The 16943-nt window shown below is 37.8% G+C and overlaps 1 protein-coding gene across 7 annotated transcripts in view; it reads right to left on the reverse strand.

Annotated features, from left to right (window-relative positions):
- PARD3B (par-3 family cell polarity regulator beta) overlaps positions 1–16943 on the reverse strand; it is a 948983-nt gene that overhangs the window by 173076 nt on the left and 758964 nt on the right. For all 7 annotated transcript variants that reach the window (XM_072961414.1, XM_072961413.1, XM_072961408.1 and 4 more), the window contains one exon: positions 6978–7280. In XM_072961414.1, the coding sequence (XP_072817515.1) occupies positions 6978–7280 (303 nt within the window). The remainder of the gene's footprint in view (positions 1–6977; positions 7281–16943) is intronic.

The raw sequence follows: 16943 nt of genomic DNA on the forward strand, positions 1-16943 counted from the left end.
CTTGAGGGCAAGGATGGTCTCTAAACTTCTTCGTATGACCTATGGAATACAGCAGATGCTCAATAAAAGTTTTCTACAAATATTGGTGAATATCTGCTGAGGAATAAAAGCCACTTAACTGGAATATTGAGGAGCTGGGTGTCGTTTGCCAATTTAATTTCACAGCTGCGGTATGTCAATAAGTAAGTATTTAGTAAGCGGATATTAAGTGCCTAGTATCACATGGACCACAGAAATTCTTGTTTTGCCTAACAAAGTCTAAATGAACACATTATTTGTGATTACTTGGAGGAGAAGAAAGTTAACCCTAGGATTTAGTAAGAGCAGGTACTTCCCTTTCTTGTCAGGGTTACCAGATTGGTAAATCAAGGGGTTCTCACAAACACGGTATACCTTAGTATCAGTAAGCTATCTGACAAAATTATCCACAGTGTTCATGGATGAACCGAGAATGCACACCAGATAAACAGCAGACTGGATTAATAGCTAATTGAACATCTGAAAGAGCATTGATTAATGGAGGCCTCCAGTGATGAGTCACAGGGGTTATACTTGACATTGATCAATGATCTTATCAATGACATGGATGGGTCCACAATGATTAAATATGAGGATGATATAAACCTTGGAAGGACAGCTAATATATTGGAGGACAAAAGTCAATATTTAAAAATATCTTCATTGCCTACAACAGTTGGCCAAATGTAACCAGCAAATATTTAACTCGGATAAGGAGCATATTCTACATTTAAAAAATCATTGTATGAATATAGGATTTTGCACAATATATTGGGGAATCTGGCTCAAGAGCAACTCAAATGAAAACAAAATAGAGGCTTTAATTTAGAAGTGCAATATAAGCCGATAATGACAGCTGATAGGAAAGTTTCGGCCACATTAATACGTGTAAAGAATTAAGACCAAAGGATGTAAGAGTCCCATTGATTTCTGTGCTTTTCTGACTGTATGTGAAATACAGTGTCTAGTACAACATGCCATGTTCAACAGAGGGCGGTCATAAACTCAGTAGGCTTGAGTGTATTCAGAATACGGCTACCAAGGAGGCTAAAGGTGTGGACTATAAGAAGTGGCTGATATATCTAGAAAAGTTAATACTAAAGAAATGATTCTACTTCTCAGCATCATGTGGTTGCTTTCTTCATCCTTGTAAGGCCAGCTCTGAGCACAGAGCCTGCCTCATGTTTGGAGTTTAATAAATGTTTGTTAGTGAAGGTGGTCATAGCAGCCACTTCACATATCTGAAGGGCTCTTAATGAGGTTTAAATTCTGCACTCAGTTAGGCTGATCCAGGAGCTAGGGGAAATGTTACTTGGAGCAAACCATATTTATTGAGCGCAGACTGTTCTGGGAGAGAGAATGGTGAGCCAAAGCAGGTAAGGTCCTTGCCCCCATGGAGTCTGGACTGAAGCCCATCATCTCCAAAATGAGCTGTGTGCACCCCATTTGAGGGGATAAAGAACACATTACAACTATTACTTTTTTAAAAAAATCTCATTCTTTTATTAAATTCTATATTTGGCATGTGTTCTATAATGTATATATTACGAAGGAAGTAAGTGAATATCACTTAGAAACAAATACAGGTATTTTGGGGAGTTAACACCTAATAGCATTTTTATTGATGGGCTGTGTGGTTCAACATATCTAGCAAGCTCTAGTAAAGAGCAGCAAGCCACTCTGTGGAGTAATGCAGAACCTCGACTAGGTCATGTGCCACATGCGCTTTCATTGCCTCTCCTCAATCAGATATAAAGCCTCAGTGATCATTTACTCCAGGAGCCTCTAAATCCTGGCACTGCAGAGCGAACCTAGCAGTGTAAACCCAAAGTAGATGTCAGGCTTTGGGGACAGGACTCAACTCATGCTACGTTCAAATCCTGGGAGAAAGAGCACTGTGTGGATCCAGTCTTTTGAATCTGTTATGGTGGTAGGGATTTTTTAAACCATCATCATTTACAGATGAATCCTTTCTAAGCCAAGTTTTTCTCAGATGAGCTGAAAGTTCAGAGCCAACCCCTGAGAGTCAGGGAGGTAAGAGGCAGAAATTGCCCCTCTTAGGAAGCCACTGTGGGCCATACGCATATGATACGTTCCTTTGACGCAGAAATATAGGGACAAATAGAAGTATGTTTTATATAGACCCCAAAACAATGCAAAAGGTAAAATCATATTTAGCCATTGCAATATGTGAGGCTGTCAATACAGGTTTCCTTATGCAGATGAGGAGGTGAGGAGTAACAGCTGGGTTGAATTCCAGTACTAAGTCTCATGGGAGCCCTGCCCTCCATCACAGATTAGATGCAGACTCCTCATGGAGGCCCACCAGGCTCTTCATCTGCCTTCTGGCCAGCTCTCCGACTCTCCCGCCTTATCTCCTGTCATCACTTCTCTTACTCGGGTTTCTGTTTTCTACTTTGTTGAGCTTCTCCTAGTTCCTCCAACACACCACACTTCTCTCACCTCCAGGCAGGCTCTCACCCACACTGTTCCCTGTGCCTCCAACCCCAAAGCCCCAGCCCCTGCCATCACCTCATGCTTCCCTTGCAGGAACACTTTTTGCACTGTGTTCTCATGGCATGTTTACACCTTTGTAGCAGCCACCGGATGGTAAGCTCCATATGGAGGAGAAGGTACCCATCTTCCTCCCTGTTTCTTGATGAACCCAGTACTGAACTCAGGTCCTGGCACTTAGCAGACACTGTATACATAAAGTCCTGACTTCATGCTGTGTTATCTTCAGCAAGTCACTCAACTTCTCTGGGCCTCAATTTCTGCAATGATCATGTAAGATGGTCTCTGAATTCTCTTTTTAGTTTGAAATAGTGTCATGTAAGGAATTTCACAACATGCATCCTTTCCCATCCTACAAACTCTCTCTTTACCACCAGGCTTACTAAGTTCTCACTTCCTAATCAGTTCTCTTATTATAATTTCCCCCTCCTCCTATCTAGCTGTTGACGTTGTTTTAGGTTAATTGATGATCTTTCAGTGGCCATATCCCAAATCCTCTTTTTAGTCCTCATTCCAGTGACCTCTCTGAAGCATTTGAAAGTCTCACCTCTGTGGTCTCTGCTAAACATCTTTCTCCTAGCTTTAAGCTAAGGTTTTTGGCTGCTTCTTATTTTCTTCTGTCTCCAATTCCACTCTCTTATTCCAGGCCCCTGCCATCTTTTACTACTATAATCATGTCTTAATTTGTTTCACCATCTAAATATCTTCCTCTTTGTCTGCCATCAAACTAGCAGAGCTATTTTCTCCAAATACAGAGCTATCAGCTCATTCCCCAATTATGACATTTTGATGGCTCCCAATCTGCACAGGATTCCCCACTGCACACATGCTACTGTTACCCTTCTAGAGCCCAGGGCAGACACCACTATTCAAGCATAACTTCAGAACCTTTCTTAACACAGCTTTGCAGACAGCTACTACCAATCAATAAGAAGTGTGAGTACTGCTGGTGGGAATGCAGCTTGGTGTAGCCATTATGGAAAACAGTATGGAGATTCCTCAAAAAACTAAAAATAGACACTCTATGATCCAGCAATCCCACTTATGGATATATATCCTGAGGAAACTCTAATTCAAAAAGATACATGCACCCCAGTGTTCATAACAGCACTATTTACAATAGCCAAGACATGGAAGCAACCCAAATAATGTCCATCAACAGATGACAACATAAAGAAGCTGTGGTATATTTATACAATGGAATACTACTCAGCTATAAAAAAGAATAAAATAATGTCATTTGCAGCAACATGGATGGACCTACAGATTGTCATCCTAAGTGAAGTAAGCCAGAAAGAGAAAGAAAAATACCATTTGATATCACTCATATGTGGAATTTAAAAAAGAAAAAGAAAAAAAAAGGGACACTATGAACTCATCTACAAAACAGAAACAGACTTGCAGACACAGTAAACAATCTTATGGTTACCAGGGAAAGGGGGTTGGAAGGGATAAATTTGGGAGTTTGAGATTTTCAACTGTTAGCCACTACATATAAAAATAGATTAAAAAACCAAGTTTCTTCTGTATAGCACATGGAACTATATTCAACATCTTGTAATAATCTTCAATGAAAAAGAATATGAAATGAATATATGTATGTATATGCATGACTGGGACATTGTGCTGTACGCCAGAAACCGACACATTGTAGCTGACTGTACTTCAATAAAAAAATTAAAAATTAAAAAAAAGTAAGTGTGAGTATGGGATGGAAACTAGTCATTCACAATCTGGCTCCAATCTGCTTTCCAGCCTCATTTTCTACCACTTTCTTTCCCACCCACGCTCTGTGTTCTGGGTGCTTCAGAGCTTCCCTAACAGTCCACACTCTTTCAGGCCACTTCACCTTGTGCATACTAATTAGTCTGCAAGAAAAACAATTTTTCCACTGTATCTGGTGAATTCTTACGAATCCCTGCAGAGATGGTGCAAATATCATTTCCTTTTGGAGACCTTTCCTGACCAGCAGAGCAAGAAAAGAAAAGCTTCTTCTTCTTCTTCTGTTCACATTAAATTGCAATGATCTATTTCTACATGTGTTGATCCCTCCTACCTAGAACACGACTTCCTCTGGAATGGACCATATCTTAGTCATCTTTGTATCATTGCGATAGCTTACAGCAGTAGCTGCAACACAGTAGGAGCCAAACAGATACTTATTGAACCAGTGAAAGACTGAACAGATGACTAAATGAATGGCAGGCCTCCAGTTGTACCTAAGGTAGGTCTAGAGCTCAGAGCTCCTGCCTCTGGACACTGTTAGGGGCTCTGCCACGGCAACTCTCTTTTTAGACTCACCTGGGCCCAGGCTTGTCGGAAAGCACAGAATTTTATTGATAAAAACCAGTAATGATAACAACCATCATCATCGTAATAGCTAACATTAGCGAATGCTTACTGTGTGCCAAGACAAAAACTGCTTAAGACTTAAAGAACAAGGAGCAGAGCAATTTTAAACTATGATTAAAGATAAGAGCAGAATAAAGATAATTCTGAGCATAAAGAATTACCTTTTAATCTGCTATCCAAAAACACGGCAATGGTCTAAAACTCCACTGAAAGAAAGGATTATCGCTTATGTACACCTAGGGTGGGCAGTAAATAATATTTTTTTTTCTGATATCACTCCGTGGTGGCTAGAGTTATGATTATTCTAAGAGATTTCTGTCCATGTCAAATCTACTTGGGTGAAAATTAGCTTCAGAATAGAGTCTCCTGGTATTCTCAAGAACAGCCATAAGAGCTGGGAAAAAAATAACCTTAGGTGACAACATTTGGGCTAGTGCTGACTATGGTATGCTCCCTTAGAGACTTACAATGCATATTAGCTACTGGGGAGAAGAGGACAGAAGTCGGAAAACCTATTCAGCGTAGCTTAACCCAGAATTCTCCATTTGACTAGTGTACTTTTTTTTTTCAAACAGAATGCTTCGTATTTATTTTTGTGGAATGAGAACTGAAATATTGGCTCTGGAGGTTCCTAGAAATAGTTCTGCACTGGGATTCTAGCAGTGGGCACTCGCCAAAGGGCTTTTACAAGGATTTAGAGAAGCAAGACTGTCTGAGTCTCAGAAGAGACTTGCGCCTGGTAGTAGTATTTATGCAATAAACACTCAACCCTTTATAAAGACTTGGGAGAAGAAAGGCCAGGTCTTAATCAGTCCTTTGAATTAACAGTTTTGTTATGGCTGTCTTACAGAGTCACAGGAATTTATATTTTCATTTTATCCCAAAGAAAAACTTTACCATCTTTCTTTAATACTATCAACCTGGAAGCTTGACAGTAAGGATTAAAAATTGCTCCTTCCTTCCCACTTGGTTATTGGAAAGGCCCTGAAAGGCAATCAGTCTTGTGAAGCTGCACTTTACAGTCTGCATAAAAATGCCATGATTTTCCTTCCTCTCCCCAACCTAATTGAAAGTGCATAATATCACCCAGCTGGGGAAATGTGAACGGTAAACATCTACGATCTATCACACTATCACACAAAAGCTGGTGACTAATAGGGACTGGGTGGTTGTCAGGACCAAAGGGAATCTGGAAAACAAGTCTTTTTTCCATCTAGAATGAGAGCTCTTGGTGCCTGCCACCCTTTCCCCCCACCTTTCCCCCCTCCAGACTTCAAGTTACAGCCAGATTAAACCAAGGTCAGTCAACTCATTTCTCGTGTGTGTAATTCCAAGGGTCACCTAACAATGTATATTGACTAACACTCTCTTATATCAGCCTTTGAAGAGATGAGGCATTTTGCTTTTGGCAGGAGGTTGGGCTGGAATCATCTTCTTCCCTACCTACTTCAATTGTACTGACAGATAGGTCCTATTATCTCTTTCCTTAGCTGCTGAACGTAAAGATCCTTGGCTTTGTCACCTCTTATTTGTCTCTACTTCATCAAACTCCTACTGCCTAGATTATCTCCTTTTCTGCCTCTGATCATCCATGAATATCTGTACAGAATCAGGTATTCTTTCAGTAGGAAATCCCAATCTTTACAAAGTCTTCTGCAAGTCTGAGGCTAACTGTAATTCCACCTCAATTACACCCACTTGGAAGTCACCACTCTCTTTTCTGATTCCTCACCTCCAAGTATCACGCCATCCTCTTGAATAAGTCTTTTTACAGTAGGGCTCTTAGGAGAAAGGACAATATTTCTTCAAAGTTTTTATCACTAGTTCTCTGTTTCAATATTCCTTCAAAAATTGCTCCCTGTTGCATCATGAACTCAGCTACTACTGCTCATTCATGCCACCTTATAACTAGCAATTGTTTTATTTTTGATGGCTAATACCTTACAGGTAGGTCAAAGCATAGCACTTGTCAAGGGTACTATGTCATTTCAGCTTAACAGATTGAAGGATGTATTTTCATCTACTTCAGCGGTAGAGATGATTTGAAACTTACTGAATTAAAACTCCATTCATCTTTCCATAAGTTATATTACCTGTCAGCTGGCACTGGTGGATGGTATGGCTTCTTGACCTTGGCATAAAGACCCTCTAAGTGGTCTCTCTCTGGAGACAGTGGACGGCCATCTCGAGGGTAGCCCAGTGGTCCAGGCCGAGGGGGAGATGGAGACCTATAGGCGTTTGCTGAGGCACATGGTTCCCGGAAGTGGTTCACTCTGGCATAGTTGGGGTCCATTTCATCATCGTCCATATCATGCAGTGATCCCATTGCACCAGTAGCGTAATCAATAACGCCTCTTGCCTGCTTTTCCCTTAGCTCCTGATGTTTTGCTCCAATCCTGAAAAAATGTGGAACAAGAGGTATGTGAGTTTATATGCTAATAACAATGATATACTCTCCTGAATCTATGTTAATTCTTCCTAGTCAGCCACTTAGCTGTCACTTTCCTGGATACTCGAGATCACACCATGCAGAAATGCCAAAAGCATATTCCACAAAACTAGTTCTACATTTCTGACCTTCGTTTGTTACAGGGTCTTTGCTTTTATAGCAAAGCTATAGGCATTTTAGCATCTGATACCTGGACTGATTGTACAGTCAGAGGCTGTTTTCATTAAGATTTCTTCCCTATAAATGGGATGTGCCCATGGGAACAGTCCATCTTTGGCATGATACTATAGAAGTCTGCCTTGGGACAGGGATGCATGTTAAAGAGCCCATCAGAATCTTATACTTAGTCCACGATTTCACTGTTTGATGCCTCAGAGTTCCAGTGTATTCTTCTAAAGAACAGAGCTTGCAAAAATTGATTTAAATATGAAAAAGAAATACAGAGGCTTTCTGGTCACTAAAAGCAGTAGGATCAGAGATAATTTATAAGAGACTCTAAGTTTTTTGGCTACACAAATGGGGATCATTGTGTTTCATTATACAGGGGCTAGGGACAGAGTAAAAGAGTGAAGAAATTAATAGGCTCCTGACAGAGACGAATTGGCACATATAAGTGAATTAAACACCATTACTGGCAGAACTCCACAACGCTAAAGCCTTTAGTGATATTACAAAATGCTTCTGCTAATCAGTGTACTGTGTAGACTACCGGGAATGGGAGTAGAAAAATATACTACTGTGGATACCAAATCCATCTGAATTTTGAGAATTTGACATTTAATCTGGGAAGTGTTAGACCAACTCTCTCCTAAATCCCCAGTTATGTGTTAAAATAGAAAGGTCACTGTGGCATCTTATTGGACGATGGTGACCTGCTGGGGTCAGGAGGTGTTCTGCAATAATGAGGAGAGACTGTAACCTCACATCACTGGGAAAACAAGGTGCACTGTGTATGGGAGGAGGAAGTAAGACGATGCTGGCTCAGGTGGTGAAAGAAAGACTTTCAAGAAAGGATAGGGAGAAATCTTTAGTCCTGGGCTCAGAGAATCTGAGAGGATTGTGGGCTAGAAATGAAAGATCCATACATGCCTAGAAATATATATTGAAGACCTGGATGAAAGAACAAAAACTGAATTCTCTCAGTATCTTTTCCTCTTCAAATAAAAACAGCTGTTTTCGCACATGGCAGCTAGCTTTATTTTACAGAACATCAAACTCTTTGTAAAAATCTTTAAAAGCCATGATCTTTCAAGGTATTTTCCCTTTTGGCAGAATGGCTTTTTCTCTTTTTGAGTAGAGAGGAAGAAGGAAAAATAAAAAGACGAAGAAGGTATAGGACAACCCCCCCCCATATCTATCTATCTTCCAGTCACAACAGATGAAAATAAATGCCAGGCTGCGTTATTGCATATCTCTTTTGACTAAGTCAGATCATGTACCCTATACAGAAGTAATTAGAAGAATTTATATTTTGTGCAAAGGGGAGCTTGAATCTCCAAGGGATTTTGAATGAAGATGAAAGGAAGATTACACAGTAGGGTACCCGTTAAGAGGCCCTGCCTGTCCTCTTTCAATTCATGTCAGTCCTAGATTCATGGATGTTTGTTTTGAATAATTTTTGATAAAGAAGATAACCTGCTCCCTTCTGCAACAAAACCATCTTTCCAGGGACAGTGCAGACTGGATTATCAGAGGATGCTTGCTGCACTAGGATGATAGGGATGGATTTCCATTGCAAATGGAGCACAGGACATCAATAAAGTTAGGAGGTGGGATTCTGTGTGGTTCCTATTCCTCCTAAGTGGGATGCCTTCTAGAGAAATCATTCAGCAGAAAGATGAGCATCTCCCGGCTGCCACACCGGGCTACACTTGTGCATTAATGAAAGAGGAAAATATCAAGCTTGATTTTTTAAAATCACAGAAATAGAACACTAGAATCTGTGTTCCTTATTTCATCATTTCTCTTTCTTAGATGTTTTCTCATTAATTAAGCTTGCTGAATAGGTAAAATTCTCAGATGAAAAGTACTCCATATATGCAAAGCAGTATTTTTATCTTGTATTTTTCCTTTCTACAACAAAACCAAATTTCTCCTTGATCCTCCCTGTGTCACTGAGCATTTCAGTAACTAATTTCATATTAATCACTCAGTAGGTGAAACAGTAATTTCTCTGAACCATCATTATTATGCATACATCAGGATCTCTCTGTGTAGGGGAGGACAAGGCAATCTCTGGAAAAGAGTGTAGGGAGGCAGAAGAGACTTAAGAGAGAAATGTCAAGGAAATAAGTTTTTTTTTTTTGGTCACTCTTATTTCCCTTTGCCTCAATTCTGTGTGAGAATTCTAATTATTTATAGTCATTTCCACTTGGATGTCTCCTTATCACTGGGAACTCAACCTGCTAAAAAATCTATTCTTCAAAAGCCCTGGATAATATACCATTTTTATTGGATGGCACCACCAGCTTCCCCATTCTCCCCAGCACATTGCTTTTAAGTTGTTTAAGTCTCCTTCTTCCATTATACCTCTTGGATAGCTTCTTTTATTTGCAATTCTTTAGCCACAGTCTGGTGTTCAGGCTTTATATTGCCTAGATCTGTGCTGTCCAACATGGTGGCCATTAACCACATGGTGCTACATAAATTTAAATTGGAATTAATTATAATTAAATAAAATTTAAAATTCAGTTTCTCAGTTTCACAAACTGCATTTCAAGTATTCAACGACCACATGAGCCAGTGCAGATACAGACTAATCCCATCATTGCAGAATGTTCTATTAGCTTGTGCTGGCTAGATTATTCTGAGATTTTTTGGTATGTCACCACATTCTACTTTAATCTACACCTTAAAAGGCTACTAAAATAATCTCCCTCAAAGAGCATTTCCATCATATCTTTGTCAGATCAAGGATCTCTAACAGAACATTGCAATAAAAAATGGAGTAAGAGCATGGTTACTCTATCTCCTTCCCTGAAACCCTAAGTGAACAGACAATTGAGAAAACGGGAAGAAAATTCCATCTAAAGCAGAATTAGAATATAGCCATAATCTTAAAGCATGAGATGACATTTGAACTCAATCCAAAGGGGGCAGTATCTTGAGTCAATATATGCCTTCGTCTCCAGCAGGGTATACATTTTCCTGAAAGTTAGAGACAGTTGAGGGGACTACAGACAACAAACTTTACTTAAAAAGAGAGTCTGAAGACAGGGGTGGGAGTCTGGAATTCTAGGGTAAATCTTTGTGTGGTTCCAAACTCTGAATGAAGGAGAGGCAGGGATAGAAGAGAGAGATTTCCACTAAGAGATGTATTTCCTCTAACCCTGAAGAAACTTCATCAAGGTAAATGGAGAGAAGAGAAAAGAAACATCAACCTTTGTAGTTAATAGGGCAGCATGAGCAGAGCAGAGATGCAAACTCACAAACTCAGCAAAATAAAACCTTAAATAATCTAAGAGACTTCACTAAGCAGGCTGATCTCTTGTTAGGATGACCTGCTCTCCCCAAAACGGAAGACCATAGAAAACAAGCCCTCAGGGCAGTGAGCCCAGCAGATCAGGCAAGAAGATATTTTGAGGGAACATATGGACTTGAAGCTGCTGGTGACCTGAGATCACTATGCCCACACCATCTAACATTATATTTTAGTACAGGTTTCTGAAAAAGAATTAGACACTGTAGAAGATGAAATTAACTTAATGGGTCATAACAAGCACTTAAAAAATTAAATATAGCAAAAGAGAAAATATTCAGGGTTATTGCCTGTAGTGAGCATAAGAATTTTTTTCAAGAGAAAAACCAAGTCATCTAAAAATTCAGGCAAATTCAGGTGGGCCTCAAACATGAATAAAGACAAAAGAAAAACGTTTTCAAACATTCAACAACTCAAGGGAATATAACACTTGTTGACCCATCTTGAAAAACTACTTAATAATGAAAAGCAGTCAGCCAAGAACTGAATCCAAATGAAGAATTCAGCCCAGCAAAGCTGTGGAAGGACAGGTATGGAGGTGAGCAATGCCTTCATTTAAATATAAAATAAAGGCTAAACATCTGTAGGAAGAATAATTACACAAAATGTAAATATCACAAACTCTGACAATATAAAGATAATATCACCATAAAAATAAAAAAAATAAGGAGATGAGTTAGGGGAAAGCATTAATATTCAATGCATTTATTTCCTCACCTTTTAAAGCAGGCATCAGTAGTTGCCACTTAAAGTTGATAAATCAGGAAACAGTGGTTATAGTATTTGAAATACAATTACAAAAAACTGAGTCAAACAACAAATCATGAGCAGAAGAGAAATAAAACAAAACAAAACCCCAACCACAGAGTAGAAAACGGAGAACAGAGAAAGCAGTAAAAAAGAAAGTAACATAAAATATAATGATAAGATTTATCTGTTATGACAATAAATGAAAACGGAATAAATTCCTTTATTATAACTAAAGGATCGCAGATGATCAAAAAGAAAAACACGCTGTGTGCTATCATACTGGTGAAAAACAAGATGAGCATCCATGTGCATTAACAGGGGATTGCAAAAGAAATAGGACATACATATGGGTCTGGATATTTGTAAATATCTGTATGATATATGTACATATCTTTGTATATGCACAGTAAATGTCTGTAAAGACACAAAAAATTCATCAGGACGGTTGCCTTTGGAGTGGAAAGCAAGGTATATTGTTTGAATTTTTATGTCATACATTTTTAGAATAATTTAAAAATTTTTAAAAATGCACAAAGTCCCTTAAAACTGCATACTGACTGTTGGAGTGAATCAAAACTAAAACAACAAAACAGAACAAAACATTAAAGAGGTACCAGCAGGCATCCTTTGTCTTCTAAATCTGATGTTTCATAACCCCATTATCAACTCAGTTATGATAATAATTTTCTTCAAATTACTGTTCATTGAACATTTGTTTAGTCCTTTCCAAATCAACTGCTTTTGCCTAGAGCACCCGTTCTCCATTAATCAACTATTTGATTCTAGTTTTCTCTAGAATAAAGGCAAAACTTACTCATTTACAGCTCTTCATAGACCTCAATAATTCTCCTCTTTCTCCTCTTCAACCTGCATATCCAGTAAACTCTTTATATTTCATTTATTTTTTATTGACCCAGTAAATTCTCTATTAGTCTGTAATTGTTATATGTTACTTTTTAAAAACCAAAACAAAATAAAAATCTTTCATTGATTGATTTCTGGCTATTCTGCTTCCACAACTAGACTACAAGATCCTTAAGTGTCATATTTTTCTGTTAATTTTGACTGACTGATTGGTTTATTCACTCATAGTCAGTGATATTATGCTGCATACCAGAAAGAAAAAAGGAAAAATTATCAGTCCCTGGCTCATTATCAAGTAATAACATAAACGTAAACAAACAATTATAATTCACTGGGAAAACAAAGATACTGCATGTACAAAAGGTAAGAATCAGTTCAGCTTAGGGGTTTTGAAGAAGAATCACGGAAGCAGTGCCACATGAACTGGGCTTTGAAGGGACTTGCCAACCTCGTTCCGGGAGGAGGGAAGAGAAATGTGGAAGTGGTATGAGGCACTCAGTCACAAAGAGGGACATGAGCAAATGGCACAAGAAATGGTGATTCGCTTAATTAATGCTGGGGTGTAAGTCGGATGTGGTGGAACAGACTGGTTTGAGTTATTCACCTAAAGCTCCCCTACAAAATAAACACCTTTAATAAAAGTTATTGGCAAATTTCCATGAGGTTTATGTAACACAAGTTTGCCTACTATTAAAATTTTGGATGAGGGAGTTCCTACTACAACTTTTTAATTTGTTTAACCTTTTATTATAAAATGAAACAAAGATACAGAAATTCATACAAAACAAATCTATGGATTAAAGAACAGATATAAAGCAAAACATGTTTGTAACAATTAATGAAGTCAAGAAATAGACCTTTGTGGGACACCCCAGAAGGTCTCCAGGGGTTCCCTCTTCACCTCAATCACATCTTTAGTACATATGTATCTCCTTCCTTCCACATTAAGAATCCTGCTTCTTGAGGCACAGGAAGTGCTGGATGTACATATCACATGGTTCACAACTTGATTTAATCTATATTACATATACAGTAGTTTGCAAATGACAATGCCAACTGTACCACTAGTGATGTGATTATTGAAAAGAGTTAAACTTCTCTTTTCATGTGCTCTTCCCCCATCCCTCCATTTTGTAGGTGTACTATACCTACGTTGCTGAAGCACATAGCTGCTACATAAAATACTTCTGTTCAACTCTCATTTCGTCTTAGCTCTATAAGTAACCACATATTTAATGTCAATGTATATGCAGTCATTTACAAGAGTCTTCAGGAAGAACTCATGGGATAGGGCTTTTTAAGCTGACAACAGTATGACCTTTATATTTGGAAGCCAGTTTTGCTGGATATAAAATTACTGGTTCACCATTTTTCCTTGAGTATTTGAAATATGACTCTGTTCTCCATTTTCTATGACAAAATATTGCTGATGAAAAGTTGACAATCTAATTTTGTCTTATAAATTACTTATAAGTAACTCGCTCTTTTTGCTTATCTGGTCAACTTATTTTATTTGCTTTTCTTTCAACTCTAGTAATATTACTAGAAAAGTCACTGTGGTTTGACAATCTTTCAATATGTACATTTAAGCACGTTTTAAAATTTGTATCAGGGAAGTTTCCTGAATTATAGCTTTTATTGTTAATGTTGTGTACAAAGTGAATATAAAAAATCAATTGTATTTTTACATACTAATAAACCATAGACAATAATCAGACAATAAAATCAAGAAAACAACACCATTTAAAATACGATTAAAGAATGTTATGAACTTAAGGATAAATTTAACAAAAGACACTGAAAATAATAAAATGCTGATGAGATACACTAGAGGATCTAAATCAATGGAGAGCTATACTTTGTGAATCAGAAAACTCAATTACTAAGATGACAATTTATCCAGATTGTTCTAGAGGTTCACCATCATCCCAACCAGAATCTTAGCTGGTTTATTTTCCATACTTACGTAATTTTTAGCTGCTTTATTTTCCATACTTATGTAATTTTGAAATTTATTTGGGAAGTCAAAGAGTCAAGAATAGCCAAAACAATTTTGCAAAATAAGAATACAATTGGAAGACTTACACTACTGACTTCAAGACTTAGATAAAGCTTCTGTAATCAAGCCAAACATTAGACATAATCTTTCCTCCTGCTTTGTTCCAATTTATTATTTGATCAAATTTATGTTCAGAGGTTAGACTTGCAAACATCAAAACACCACAAATGTATGTGACATCTAATGACACTGGGTTGAGAAATGCCAATATAAATACCATATATCAAATTACCACTGTTGTACACCAGGATAAAAAGGGGTGGGAATGGGGTTGGGGGGGGTGTTGTTCTGTAAAGAAATCCAAAGAGCAGAACCAACATCCAGCAGTCAAGTGGTGAAACTGAAGGTATGTGAATGGAACAGAAGATAGAGTCCAGTAATAGACCCTTACATATTCGGTGCAGTGATTTACAACAAAGATGTCAAAAAATTCAACTAAGAAAGGACAATTTCTTCGACAAGCGGTGCTGGAAAAACTGAGTATCCATAAAGGAAATAAGAACATTGTTTCCTACCTTATACCATAACAAAAATCAATTCAAGATGGAAGATATTCCTTAACATGAAGGCTCTAACAATAAAGCTACTAGAATGAAATAAAAAAAATCTCCATGGCCTCAGGGTAGGCCAATATTTCTTAGAGAGGATACACAAAGCATGAGCCACAAAAGAGAAAACTGGTAAATTAGATTTCATCAAAATTAAAGCTTTCTCATCAAAATGCATCAAGGAAGTGATAGGCAAATGAGAGAAAGAGAATATTTGCAGCACATATATCTAACAAAGGATTTATAGCTAATATGTTGAAAGAAAATAACTGGAACTCAATAATAAAAAGAAAAATGACCCAATTAGAATTGGGCAAAAAGCTTAAATGGTTACAACACAGGATCTAGAAATGCCCAGTAAGTTAATGAGAAAGTGCTCAGGATGTAAGTCATCAGAGAAATGCAAATTAAAACCACAACGAGGTGCCATTACTCAAATGAAAAAGAATGACAGCACCAAATGTTGGAAAGGATGTGGAGCATCTAGAACTTTCACACATGGCTGTTAGAAGTATAACCTCGAGTAATCCCTTTGGGAAAAGGTCTGGGAGTTTGTCATAAAACTAGACATTCACTAAAGCTACGACCCAGCAATTCACCTCTCAGGCACCTATACAAGAGAAACAGCAACATATATCCACAAAGGTCCTTGAAGAAGGTTCAGTAGCAGCTTTATTAATTCTAGCAAAAAAATGAAAATAACTCAGATGTCCATCAGTAGGAGAATGAATAGCCAAACAATGGTATATTCATACAATAGAATATAAATCAGTAATAACAAAACATAAACTATACTCAAGAACAGGGAAGAATCTCAAAATTAGCATGCTTAGTGAAAGCAATTAGAAACAAAAAAGAACTTAGAATATAACTTCACTTATGAGAAATTTTAGATCAGGCAAAATAGTCCTACAGCGATAGATATCAGATCAGTTGTTCCACAGAGTTGGGGGCGAGTGTCGAATGGGAAAGGGAATGAGAGAACAACCTTGGGTGACAGCAATAGTCTGCATCTCGATATACAGTCCTCAAAATAAAGTCGATAATATTCTTCTGTTTACTTAGGACCTGAATATTTCACAGTATATAAATTACTTTTCACTTAAAAAACTTAAAACTTAAAAGAACTTAAAGGCAAAAAAAAAGCCAATTATTTACTCCTTTTAAAATCCACGTGATAAGATCTAACACATTTGGAGTCATGAATCCTAAATTTACTTATATATAATTCTTCCCTCATTAACTAAAAGTAATTATTATCATAACAATTTAACAGAATGAGTGTGATTGCTCAGAAAATATTTAAATTGCTTAAGGAAACACACCCCTTTTCAAGCAATTTAAACCATTCCAAAGTGCCAGTTTATAAGCCAGCTGCTGATTTTGATACATACATCTCATTGTTATTGATCCAAAAACATATCTCCCAAAGGCTAGACAACTTGTTTTATGTCTATCACAAGTTTCTGCATTCATCATTCAACAAATACTTATTGAACGTGTTTTAGGTTTTGTTCTTGATGTTGAGATGCTGGGGATTGAGTAGTGCATATAAATCCTTGCCCTTGTAGAATTTATATTCTAGTCCAGGGAGGCAGAAACAGACAACAAGATAAGTAAAATAAAAAAATAATATAGGACAGTAGTAAGTACTATGAGGAAAATAAAACAGGGAAAGGTGGTAGGAGTTTTGTGGGAGAATTACACTTCTAAATACGTGGAAGGAAAGGCACCACTGAGAATATTAAATTAAAGTCTTGAAGAAGAGGAGGGTGAAACTACACATAACTGGAGAAGGGTATTTCAGGCAGAGAGGACAGCAAGTGCAAAGGCCCTGAGGCAGCAAAGTACCAAAACCAGGGAGGAGGCCAGTGTGAGGGACTGAGGTGTCAGAGGCCAGACAGAAAGTGG

Source organism: Vicugna pacos, chromosome 5, assembly GCF_048564905.1.
Source record: "Vicugna pacos chromosome 5, VicPac4, whole genome shotgun sequence".
Classification (NCBI taxonomy): domain Eukaryota; kingdom Metazoa; phylum Chordata; class Mammalia; order Artiodactyla; family Camelidae; genus Vicugna; species Vicugna pacos.